This window comes from Danio rerio, chromosome 20, assembly GCF_052040795.2.
Source record: "Danio rerio strain M-AB ecotype USA chromosome 20, GRCz13ab, whole genome shotgun sequence".
Classification (NCBI taxonomy): Eukaryota; Metazoa; Chordata; class Actinopteri; order Cypriniformes; family Danionidae; genus Danio; species Danio rerio.
The window spans coordinates 607,348-620,643 of record NC_141040.1 but is presented as its reverse complement, the minus strand read 5'-3'; the positions used below and the strand labels follow the sequence as shown (position 1 = coordinate 620,643).

Here is a 13,296-nt window from a genome sequence, read left to right as displayed (position 1 = left end):
CATGAAATTTTAACATAAAATGTGTGCAATACATGCTTAGGGATATGACTCAAAGGAAGTGACATCATTTGATGGAGAAGCATACGGACCCTGAGCATGCGTCAATAGCGCTGCCACATTTGTACAGTGCTCCAATTACAAAAGTCATTCAACCGCACTAGTCAAGACAGGGTGCCAACATAAAGATGCTAGACTTTAGCGCTGTGTACGGGTGTAGTAACGAGCAAACAAAAACAACAAAGCACAAAGGCGGAACATTTCATAGGTGAGATTTTGCTTATGTTTTTGTATGTTACGAACTTTTGTGCACAACAAATAACGTTATTGATGATAATACAGTCCCTTACTGCATTCGCCATAAGGCAAAGTAGCACCAGCTCACACTAAACACAAGGCTTATGCTAGTTTTGTTAAATAAAATCAGCAAACAATGTATATATATATATATATATATATATATATATATATATATATATATATATATGACAAGATGTTTTGTTTTCGTAATTTAAAAATATACTTGCGCACTGACCACCGGGAAAACTCCTGATCATAGATATATGTGTGTATCTCTGTCTCTGCAGCTTGGTCCCGCATTCATTTTAAGGAAGCGCTACCCTGTACTAAAATGGTGGCTCTATTGACGCATTCCATCTAATAGACAACAGCAGGGTAGGCGACATCTAATGTATGTACCTATGGAAGCTGGCAGTGATAAAGGATGCATTCTATCATTAAATTGTACGATTTCATGCTTGTTTTTGTATGAACTTTTTAAGGAAGACAGGAAAGGAGGGAGTCGTCGAGGACAACCATCTGACTTTTGTTCCAGTCAGAGAGTGACTGAATGAGGTGAGTTTATAGTGAGCTGGTGACTGCAGGTGCAGGTGTGGGTGATTAGTAGTCTGGTGAGGCGGATGGTGATTCACGGCGTGACAGCTGCAGTATTTATTTTTAAACCGCAGTCATTTTTTGTAAGGGGTTAATTATATTAGTTTTAGTCAGTGGCTTTTGTCAGTGGTGAGGATTTATATATACCGCTGTCATTATCGATAGCAAAGTGTTACTAGCAGCACCTGAAATCGGCGGGTGTGTTTTGGGCTCAAGATTACATAAGAGGTTAAATTATAGCAACAAATGTGATGAATTAATTCAAATAACATTAGTATAAAAGGTTTGTTTGATTAGATTTTAACTCCTGTGGTGTTATTTTTTAATCCTATCTTTCGTCAGTGGTGAGGATTTGTTCTTTTGCTCCTGTATCTTCGAGCCCCAACTTCAAGAGGACGTCAGAAATCAGCCAAGATCAGTTCAGCTCAAGCTGCAAAGCTCGTGAGGTACCTTAAGTTGGGTATAATTAGGGAACCCCTCGAAATGATCTCAAGTGCTATCCTATTTACTAAAAATCTAATTCAAATGTGTTTATTATAATAATAACTTTAATACTTTGGTAAAATGGGATGCTAATTGTAAATCTTTTCCATTTATGGCGACTGTTATTGCTTGTGAAAACACAACTAACATTTTTATGTTATTATTCAACAGGCAGGAGATAGCCTATGCACATGTCTTGAGTGTGCTGATGCAGACAGCCTCTTCTCCTCTGCATTAGGGAGTGCAAGAACTAAAGCAGAGCAGAAGGCTGTACCATGCAAGGCTCAAACTTCTGCAGCAGCTTTCGACGAGCTGTTCAAAGCTCACTTCATCTTTAACCTGTCTTATGCTGAAGCTGTGAAATTTCTACACTTTTGTGCAAACCACAGTGGACAGCATTGAAGCTGTGCAAAGGAGCACTCACGAAAGAACTTCAAGCCAGACTGCTTCCACGAGAACTGACAAACCGACTCCGGGAGACGTTGACTTGTTTGTTTGCAAAGCACACCTAAAAGACTGCTCACAACTTTGTCAACACCATGGATTATATCCACGCATAACCTTGTGATTGAATTGTGGAGAAGCAGGATGTGTGAGATCTTTCTGTACATATAACGGGTTCAGAAAACTCCTCAACACCATCCCTAAAAACACTGCATGAAGTGGACGAACGCCAAGATTTCCCCCTACTAAATGAGAAAATTAAATTAAAATTAGTTTATGAATGAACTTCATTCATCACGATGACTTTGAGACTGACTCCTTTGGGTTTAAAAAGGAGTGTCGACAAACTAAACTGCATTTACTTTAAAAAAATCTGCCTCCTAAACGCAACCCTGTGTTAATGATCAATCATCTTGAGTCTCCGTGTTAAACGATGATTTAAAGACTTACGGTTCTGATAAGATTCTGAACACTTATTGATGACTTGAAAATTCTCTGTTTGGTTCTGCAATACAAGTTACGGGGGATAATCTTGCTTTAAACAGCTCATTGGGATTTGTTGAACCTTTCAGTGGAACACATTTGTGTAGATTTTGCCTGGTTAGCAAGAATGAAGCTCGAACTCTGTTTGATCATCCACAACTGGTTCTTCACTCCAAAGAAGGTCACAATGAACTCTGCAGGGTACTCCGTGATAGTCCATCTCTAAATTCCTTGTATGCTGTTAAAAGTTCGTCCATTTTAAATTCATTGCACTTTAAATTTCCATTCCAGTAACATCTATTCTGTGAATATCATTGTACGGCATGAACTTAAGCTGGTTTCTCAGCACCTTGTAAAAAAGCAAACACATCATTATAAATGCATTCTGCAACAGAACACAGAGATTCAGTTATGGTTATACTGATCGTACAAACAGGCCAGGTGATTAGAAAGGTAATGAGAGTAGCAAACACCTAGGCTTGAATGCTGCTCAGTCGTGGTGTCTGGCGCCACACTCCTCTTATATTTGTAGATGTTATTGAAAGGGGCAATGGCCATTGGAACTTACTTCTCCTTCAGAGTGTTGATATTGTGCTGTAACCTGTTGTGACTGATGGAATTCTCTGTTATTTAAAACATCGGATCTTGGATCATCACAATTACTTTAAAGTACTGACTTAGACAAGCGAAGTTCATGAGCCAGTTGGGATCACTAGGCACAGGAACCGCCACTCCATCCTTCTCCATGAAGGCTTTCACTTCTGCTCTCAACTCAATCTCTTAAATATGTTTCCTCTGGTGAGGCAACACCCAACACGACCCTGTGGCTATTTATCCCTGAACACCCATGCCATTGTTGTGGCCCGCCGAAGAAGAATACTACACAGTGCATGTGTTGCTCTTCTCAAATCCGACTTTGAATGGCAGAAATGACCAAACATTGACTTTGTAAGTGAGATGGCAGAAGATCATGGAGGACCACAGGATGTTACATTTTTACACCCCAACAAGTAATAATATTTTTAGCATTTAGGGATATATATATATATATATATATATATATATATATATATATATATATATATATATATATATATATATTATATATATATATATATATATATATATGTTTATTTATTTATTTATTTATTTATAATCCTCACGAGCGAAGTGCAGACATCCCTTGGGGTATTTGAAGGGGACCTTGGAAACCTGCTCTTTGCTTATAACCAGGATGGACTGCAGTAAAGCAAGTACTACACTGCTGGAGGGCTAACTGCATCGTCTATTCTACACAATGGATCTGGGTCTCTTAATCAGCATCCTTTCCAAAAGATGCATGTTAGATTTCCATGACACAGATGTACAAAATGTATTAATAATAGAGATGTGCACAATTATTTGATTAATCGCACGCATCAGCGATGATCGAGCATGAAAACGATAACCGATTGGCTGTATAATTAAATCACTTTCATTCTTTCTGATTGGTTATGGTGTTATTTGGGCGGTAGTTTGATATTTGATGGGTTATGGCTGCAGGGAGTTGCGGTCTAGAGACGAGACCTGAGCACAGATTGAGTAAAGGGGGGCACACAGCAGAAGTGCCGCGTCGCGCCACGGCCCACGCAGCGCATTTCAGAATTGTAAACGTAGGTTTCGGATCTGAATATTTTTAACAGGGCTTTAAATAAAATATATACATATCTAAAATTGAATTTTATTTAATTGTCGCTATGACACACACAAGCCCCGCCTCTTGCTTAAGCTCCACCCCCGATTAATCGAGTACTCGTTTGTCAAACCTGTGGACTAATCGAAATGAAGAATGGTCAGAAACGCCCATCACTAATTAATAAGTAATAGTAAAACATGTAGCTCAACTGGCTTAGTGTAAAACACCTTCATATTCATGGAGTAACGACAATAGGAGTGGAACTGTTTGTTATAACTGTGCATTTTAACAATGTGTCTTCTATTTAGATTGTAAAATGCAATAAAAAAAAAATCAAACAGAGAGACTGGATTGCTGAATGTAGGATCCGTTATATGCAGTCTGCATCATCGATGTCTCCCCCGGCAATGCCTTTTCCCTACTAGGGATGTCCGTAATCTTCTTGTTAAGTGTGACGTCACGCGAAGCCGTTTCCGGGTCCAACCGCTCTATTCAACTGAATGGGGAGACTCATGAAATGGTAATAATAAATGTTCACAAAGCAATTTAAGGCTTTCGAAAATCACGATGGCAGTATATATGTCCATGCCTAATATCGGATAGCCAGAAAGTGAGGAATTTTTATAAATTGTTAAATTTTTGGTATTTGTTATGCAGCAAGCCCAGAGATTGTTGTGTACACTATGATTTGATATAAAATTAACTTTAATGTGTGACAGGAATAAAACGTAATCATAAACGAATGATTTCTCCACTCAAATGAATGACGGCTTGGACCCGGAAACAGTATTACATACGTCATAAACACGTCACCACTTAACAAGCGGATATTGCACGTGTTTTTCTACAAAGGTATGAACTTTAAGAGTATTAATACAAGAGAGAAATGTGTGAAAAGGCAATGCCTGTCTGAGAAAAGTGTATAAAGTGTGTAGTGAGGGGTTTTACAGTCTTAAAACATCTATAATAATTGTAAAAAATAAAGCGGAATACTTCACGGTTACTCCTGCGAATAACCAGGGGCCACTGTGATGGGCAACATCCTATAGATGAGATGGTTAACTGAAGTCCTGACTCTTTGTGATCATTGTACTGCTCCAGGACATCCTTTGAAAAGAGTAGGGGTGTGTCCCCGGTATCCTGGCCAAACTGGCATTTGTCCATCATGGCTTTCCAACCATCCTCATATCATAATTGCGTCATCAGTCGGTCATCTTCACCAATAAGCTGATTTGAGTCTGGCACAAATTGGCTGCCGTTGCGTCATCCAAATGCTGGACACTGGTGGTGGAGATGCTCCTCAAATCTGTTAAAGTAGTTTGAGTGTTATATAAAATGAAAAAAAAAGTGCTATAAAAATAAATTAGGTCAAAAATAATACCTAAAATAAAAAATAAATACATAAAAACTACAATGTGACGAGCAGAAGTTCCCCCTCGTTGCTGACGTGTTGCTCCTGCCAAGGAACATAACCAGCAGGCGAGACGAAATAGTCACACAGCAAGCTTTGTTGCATTTCTGCTGTAGCTGATGCACTGCATTCCCTCTTTTGCTCCGCAGGCCGTAAAGATCCAGTCCCTTTATCCCGCCAAGTTCCTTCAACCAAGCTGTGTTCCTCATTCTCCCAGTCTGCAAGGCCTGGAGGTGCATATCCTTCAGACCTGCGCTCCAGGAGGAAGTTATGGATGCACAGCGAAGCCGTGAGTATCTTCAGCACCTTTTCTGGCTCCAAATATATTGTGTTCCTCAAAAACCTGAATCTGTTCGCCAGAATGCCAAAAGCATTATCCGCCGCTCGCTGCGCCCTCGAAAGACGGTAGTTCAGAATCTGCTGACTGCGGTCGGTCGGCTTGCTTGGATACGGCGTCATCAAGTCAGGCCTCAAAGGATAAGTCTCATCGCCCACAAACATGTACGGTATCTTCAGCTCACTGTTGGCCAACGGTTCAGGAGGAGGACAGTTCAGCAGACCTGAATCCATCCATTTGCACAAGCCCGACTGAGCGAAGGGTCCAGCATCAGACGCCGTCACATGCGTATCCACACTGATATAGATAAACTTGTACTTTGCATCCACGGCAGCCGTTGCAGTCACAAAGCATCTGCCCTTATAGTTATCGAAGGTGCCTGTTTTTGCTGGAGGTTGTATATAGATGCGTTTTCCACCAAGGGCACCCAAGCAGTGTGGAAATTGCCATTTCGATTCAAAGTCATGAGCTATTGTCCTCCATTCTGCCTCTGTCGATGGCGTCTGGCAACAGAAGACAGAACAGTTAGCATGTAAACTACATTTCTGTACACTGATTAGGGTCGTCACGATACTGGAATACGGTACCAATTGGTACTGAGATTTTAAAAACGTCCTTTTCCAGCTAACATTTGAGCGTCACAATCTGCCATTGTGTTCATGTGCTCAACAGAAATGGCTGCGATTGGCCCTAAAGGTCATCAGTTCACCAAACTTACCGCTGTTTACTGAGTGTACAGGGACTAGGGTTGGGTATCGTTTTGGTTTATTTCGATACCTAAATCGATACTCTTTAAATGGTACCAGTGCCAAAACGGTGCCTGAACCGATACTTTTTAGCCACAAAATTAGATGAGCGCGATCATGCGTGTTGATGAGGGAGTTGCTCACCGCATGCGCCGCACTGCGCGCTTTGCCTTCTATAAGCAACAAGAACAAACGCCGGACATCCGAATCCCTCAAAGCTGTTTAGAATGAAATATTTAGAAATGGTGTGGCACAACGTGTACCTATGTGCGCCTTTGATGCATCCCTTTACGCTTCTTAAGGGCGTCACACATCGGATGCGCCTCTCAGAGCTGTGGCACGGCGCGCACATGACAGCTGATAGTATCACACACCAGACGCACACATTCGCATGTTATTTAAAATGAAACTATTCTGATGCCGCGAAAGAAGTTGTGGCTGGGCGCCGCGGACAGCGGACAACTTGCGAATTCTAAAATGCATGGCACTGCGTATCGTCGAGCAGCGCTTCTGGTATGCGACCAGCATTACGTTCTTGTCGCAGCACCAGTGGCACAGGAATTCGGCACCGAAATTCATATGCTGATTTGGTCCAAAGGGTTTCGGTACCCAACACTAACGCCCCATTCACACGGGGTGTCAGCGCCAAGGCTTCCCATTCACTTTGAATCGGTGACGTCGTCAAGTGTTGTCGAACTGCAGAAGTGCAGTTTCAAGCGCTGACGGAAGCGTCAGCCAATCAGATTGCTGTATGTAAATACACCAGCAAGACAGTGGCCTATTGCTGACTAAATTTCATTGGCTGACGCTGCGATGACGATCGCTTCAGCCCCAACTTCAGACACGCCTTCAGTCAAGCGTTGACGCTGAAGCCCCGTGTGAATGGGGTGACACTCTCTGCCGTGAGACTGGGTTGTCTTCAAGGTTCAGCAGAAGAGAGAACTTTCTTGGCAACTGCGACCTAAAAGCAAGAAGATCACTGGTTGGATTTTTTTTTTCCAGCTGGGTCAGTTGGTGTTTCTGTGTGGAGTTTGCATGTTCTCCCCGTGTTGGCGTGGGTTTCCTCCGGCTGCTATGGTTTCCCACACAGTCCAAACTCATACGCTATAGGGGAACTGATCAACTAAACTGGCTTTATTGTATGAGTGTGTGTCTGTGTGTGCATGAATAAATGTAGTATGAGTTGCATCTGCTGCATAAAACATATGCTGGAATAATTGGTGGTTCATTCCACTGTGGCGACCTCTGATGAATAAGAGACTAAGCCGAAGGAAACTGAATAAATGAATGTGTTAACGTCACAGCACTTAGTCTACTGAAGTTGTAAAGTATAATCATGGTCACTGCATTCATTTATTTTCTTTTACAGCTTATTTTTCCCTAATTGTATTGTAAGTACAGCACTTAAGTATATGGGAGTGATCCATGCCTACCTTCAGATAGTCTTTTTTCATGACTTGGTACAGGGCGGCGCAGGTCTCCATAACTATCTGCGAAGTAGTGCTGGCCCCAATCTTGTACTGTGCACTGAGCGAACTGAACGTTTCACCTGCATGCCAAATAAATGGTTAAAATGTATATTAGTAGATCACTAAAGGGACAGTTCACACACAAATAGCCTAATCATAACAACAGGCATGAAACATGGCCAACGAGAATCCCTGATAGTGCATGACTTGGCCAAAAATACACAAGGATTCCCTGACTTTCAGTGTCTGGAATAGAGCATTCAAAACTCAAATCATATTGCAGAAACTCCGTGACCTGTGGGAAACCCTGTTAAAAACCTTCATCCAAGTGTTCTCAGTTTAGTATATAAATAAATCTAGCTTAGCAGCCTTTAAAATGTCACATTTAAAAATAAATAGATTTAATGGTGAGAGAAAACAGACAATCGCTGCATCAATCTTTAGTAAATACAAATGAGTGAACCTAGAGTGGCAACTTCGGCATCTTAAACAGTTCGGTCAAGCCTGATCTCAAACATAATAATGGAAAAGTGCTTGACTTGATCATTTTTGGATGAACTAACCCTTTAAAGGGATCCTATTCTGCCCCTTTTTACAAGAAGTGAAATAAGTCTCTGGTGTCCCACGAGCAGGGGTGTCAAACTCAATTCCTGGAGGGCCGCAGCCCTGCACAGTTTAGTGCAAACCCTGCTCCTACACACTTACCTGTCCTGAAGGACTCAACTAGTTTGATCAGGTGTGTCTAATTAGGGTTGGAACTAAACTGTGTAGAGCTGCGGCCCTCGAGGAACTGAGTTTGACATCCCTGCACTAGAGTGTGTAGTGAAGTTTCAGCTCAAAACACCACACAGATAATGTTTTATAACTCTCTGAAACTCCCCCTTTCAGGTTTTGATCCTAATTGTGGTGTTTTGGTGACTGTTGCTTTAAATGCAAATGAGATTGAGCTCTTTTCTGTAGAGGGCGGAGCTACAGATGCCTGTGTGTCAGCATAGTGGCAGATTCAGAAACAAGACTGACGTCCTATGCTAATGAGGGAGAGATGGTCACTAGTGGGCGGGGCTTTCCCCCTCTGATGACATGTACAAAGGGAGAATGTCAATCAAAGTGTTTCAGCAGACTGTTTCTATCTAGTCTGATTATAAACAATACAGTTAATTAAGCTGGTTATAATCACACACTGCTGCCTCACAACCCCCTAACAAAAGTGACTTTTGCATAATAGCTCCCCTTTAGAATGAATTATCACTGTAATATTGTTTAATATTTAGCTCTGGCAGACCCACCTGTTGCCAAAAACAGCAAGGTGACATACAGGCGATCTTTAGCGGTTATTGCCCGTCTCATCTTCGTATGCTGTTTGGTTATAAGTGGTCCGACCACGCTGAGCAGGAACTCAAACTCCTTTGATGTCATCCACGGCAGATCTTTCAACCCAGCATTCGGTGTCATCTATTTGTATGGTGAGGAAAAACAACTATTTTTAAGTGTTCGGTCGGAAATCGCAAGTAAATGTGACTTCAAAACAACTTTAGCACTATTCAATTGAATATAAACAATGATTTGTTTTGATAGTCATTAGCTTATAATATGATTTCCCGATTTAGAATGAGCAAAGAGTACTTTTCTCAAATTATATTAAAGATTAAGTGTGAATGTGAAAATATAAAACGAACTAAACTCAGCTTTTCGGAGCCAGAAATCTCCATTTCTGAATCACTAACATGAGCCACATCTTCTAGTTTAATTCCCGTATGTAGTTATTATAAAGGAACAGTATAATGCAAAGTTTAATTTAGCCTATTACATATTACTAGTAAAATAATTTCATTTATTTACGCTGGAATGAAGACAGTCACAGCACTCATCAGCTGTTTTAAAATGATATCTGATATAGTAATGATATTTAATCCTTATTAGGCTTTTTAAATACAATTTTTGAACGTGCTAATATAAAAACAACTTTACCTTAATATTCAGGTGATGCACATGTAAATATCATCCATCATCCGTTAGATTATCAGCTGAAAGTCCAGATGGGATACAGCTGCGGATACATACGTAAATATAGTATAACTTTTGTAACACTACAACAAAATAAATCTTATTTTTACATTAGTGTGATGCTTGGGGTAAACTTTAATAAAATGCAATTTAATGGGTAATTTGATAAACTATATGAATAAACTCAGTTTTAACTTACTATGAAGATGGCTGTGGTTAATGTTGGGGGGTTAAACGACTATTTTATGGGTAATTTGATGAATAACATTTATAACTCGATATAATTACTGTTTTTACTTTAGCCTAGTGTGATGGTTGGGGTAGACGTTATTAAAGTAACGGGTAATGTAATAATCAGTAATATAAATCTAGTTTACTTCGGCCGCAGCTGTATCTCTTCATCCCTTCTAGGTAATTCATTTTTGTTTATCTTCCTTCCCTGAGGTCGTCTTGCTGAAATAAGTTCCTATCAGAATAAACACGCTTTTAATAAGATTTAAGTCCACAGCAGCGTTTTGTTGACCCACACACAGTGGTCTCCTGTCCTTTCATACTAGACAAAGTACTGCATTACCGTCTCCTCCTCCAGCTCGCGCGTCGGAGCAGCCGGTGCTGGTCGGCCTCGTCTCTCCAGATAATTTCTCTTCCATAATCGCTTCTTTTTCTTTTTCTGCTTTTGTTTTTCGCTGCAAATCAGCGCACAGACAACTTGGAGCGCAAGCTGCTTGTTAGCCATCATCTTCTTCTCTTGGTTAATGGCGGAACGCAAACAGCTTTTAGGTGCACACCGCCGCCTACAGTACAAAGGTGTGTGTAACACCAGGTCATGCTAATCGAGTGCACAGCTAACCTTTTACAGCTACCGGTAAACCTCCGGTGAACGGTTTATCATGTGACCATTTTCGATTTCATAAGGTTCCTTTTATAGCATAGATGTTGTAAAGTAATTAAAATATTATTAGTTAAATAGACTTAAGCATTCATTTAGCTGCCCACCCTGCTGAAAAATCCAGCTTAAACCAGCCTAGGCTGGTTGGCTGGTTTTAGCTGGTTGACCAGCCTGGTTTTAGAGGGGTTTTGGCCGTTTCCAGTCTGATCTTAGCTGGTCAGGCTGGAAAATGACCAACTAAATCCAGCTAAAACTAGCTTGACCAGCCTGGTTTAAGCTGGACATAGCTGGTTTTGGCTGGGCTCCCAGTCTGGCAAGGCTGGTCAAGTTGGATTTGGACCAGCTAAGACCAGGCTGGAAATGGCTAAAACCCCTCTAAAACCAGCCTGGCTGACCAACTAATACCAGCCAACCAGCCTAAGCTGGTTTAAGCTGTTTTTTTTTTCAGTAGAGCAAGCTTAAAACGACAAACAAAAGAGTCAGGAGCAGCAGGCCAGCCCTGAAACTGCATTGAAAATATTTCCATTATTAATCCACATCCATTATTGAGCTTACAGGACAGGTTCACTAAATCTAGCATCTGGATGCAGCCTTTATGATGCAAGCTGAGATTGCATCACTCAGCGATGCACCGTCAGACACAATGCACTCAATGGAGTGACGTCACTGACGGGTAGGGTTAGGTGAGCCCATTAAAAAGCATTGGATGCAGCTCAGATTGCATCTGCACCGAGTCTGCAGCCAGACCCCTCTCATTTAGTTTGCACTTGATCTGCTTTTCCACTACAAGCCCCCAGGTGTCACCCAATCCCTTTTAAACGCCATTATTTTAATGAATGCACATTCACTTTATACAATAACCTTGTTTTTCTTTTTGACATGATTATTTTGCTTATCCCATTGGCTGATTATTTTGCTTGCTTTAAGAAAAAACTGACTTAATACTGGCATATCATTTCTTAAAACAAGACAGTATGTTTTGCTTGTCTAGAAAATGCTTTTTGATTTAAGAGTTTGTAGATATTTATTCTAGAAACAAGACTAAATCTAAGTAGGAAAAGCATTTTTTGCAATGTGGCGTCATATTCAGAAAGACTTGAGGCTGTAATCGCTGCCAAAGGTGCATCAACAGAGTACTGAGCAAAGGATACTGATGTACATCTGATTTTACAGCTTTTATTTTTAACTCTTTTTCACATTGTTATTATGGGGGATTGTGTGTAGAATGTTGAGGAAATCAATCAATTTAATCCATTTTGGAACAAGACTGTGACATAAACAGATGTGGAAAAAGTCAAGCGCTATCAATGCTTTCCGTATGCACTGTACATCTCCAATACATATCAACAGTCAAGCCAAGCAAAATTAATCACACCCCTGCAGAATTCTGACTTTTATTCAACCAGCAAGTTTGGTTTTTTGGACCAGAAGTGACACAGGCTTCTCGCAAAACATAGTAAAACGATGAACAAGAGGCATTACTGCGGGGAGCTCAGCTTTTATTTACATTTGAACAACAAAGAGGGTCCAAAATTATCCATATTATTCTAAGTAATCAACAGAAAAGGCTTTATTGGCTTTTACATCAATCAAACTCCTCCTGTGCACTCTTAGAAATAAAGGTAGGCGAGCTGTCACTGTGCCTTTTCAAAAGGTACAAATTTGTGGCTAAAAGGTCAATATTAATTCCTTAAGGGTGCAAATTAGTACCTAAATAGTACAAAAGTGTTCCTCTTGAAAATTGTTGGCACTAATATATACTTTTGAGGTACCAATATGGACCCTTTAAGTACAAATGTGCTCCTTTTGAAAAGGTACCACCCCAGTGACAGCTCAAGTACCTTTATTTCTGAGAGTGTAATTGCTGTCCAGTGTTTGGCATGTGTTCACTGCTATTTTTTGCCTATTCATCTTTAGCGAGGAGCTCCAACTCTTTCAGGTCGGAGAGTCTCCTTATCACTCTGACCTTTAGCTCCTTTACACATTCTCAATTGGATTTAAATCAGGGCTCTGGGTGGGCCACTGCTAAACAAGCCATTTCTTCACCACTTTTACTGTGTTTTGGGTCGTTGTTGTGCTGAAATATCCACTGGTGGCCAAGGCAGTTTCTCTGCAGATGACCCGATGTGTGGTTGAGATTTTGATTGATTTTGATCATGGTGGCCTTCATGGTATGAATACAAATTTTTAATCTATCTGGAGCTACTGTATATTAGCATTGGACAGTACCTGCCTCACATGCTGAATATGCTCCACGAAGTGAAAATTTAGTTCGTCCCCCACTCTCTGTTTATCTATGTAAAGCGTCTTTGACACAATCTACATTATAGAAATAAAGATGCTTTCATTTTTAATTAACAGGAATGCTGTGACAATATACGACTGGGTTAATCCACATTTAAAACAATGGATTTGTCTGATTTTTCACTACGAATATATTTACAGCATTGCATATTATTCATTA

At 40.6% G+C, this 13,296-nt stretch overlaps 2 protein-coding genes across 2 annotated transcripts in view; one reads left to right on the top strand and one right to left on the bottom strand.

Moving 5' to 3' along the window:
- Positions 1-13,296, top strand: part of lats1 (large tumor suppressor kinase 1) — a 777,671-nt gene that overhangs the window by 704,941 nt on the left and 59,434 nt on the right. The gene's annotated exons all lie outside the window — the stretch shown is intronic.
- Positions 4,243-10,693, bottom strand: si:dkey-121j17.6. Its single transcript, XM_087298004.1, has 4 exons — positions 10,518-10,693; positions 9,226-9,391; positions 7,904-8,019; positions 4,243-6,227 (listed from the first exon to the last, which is right to left on the bottom strand). Exons 1-4 carry the CDS (start codon positions 10,680-10,682, stop codon positions 5,385-5,387), a joined length of 1,290 nt encoding a protein of 429 aa, XP_087154130.1. The 5' UTR covers positions 10,683-10,693; the 3' UTR covers positions 4,243-5,384.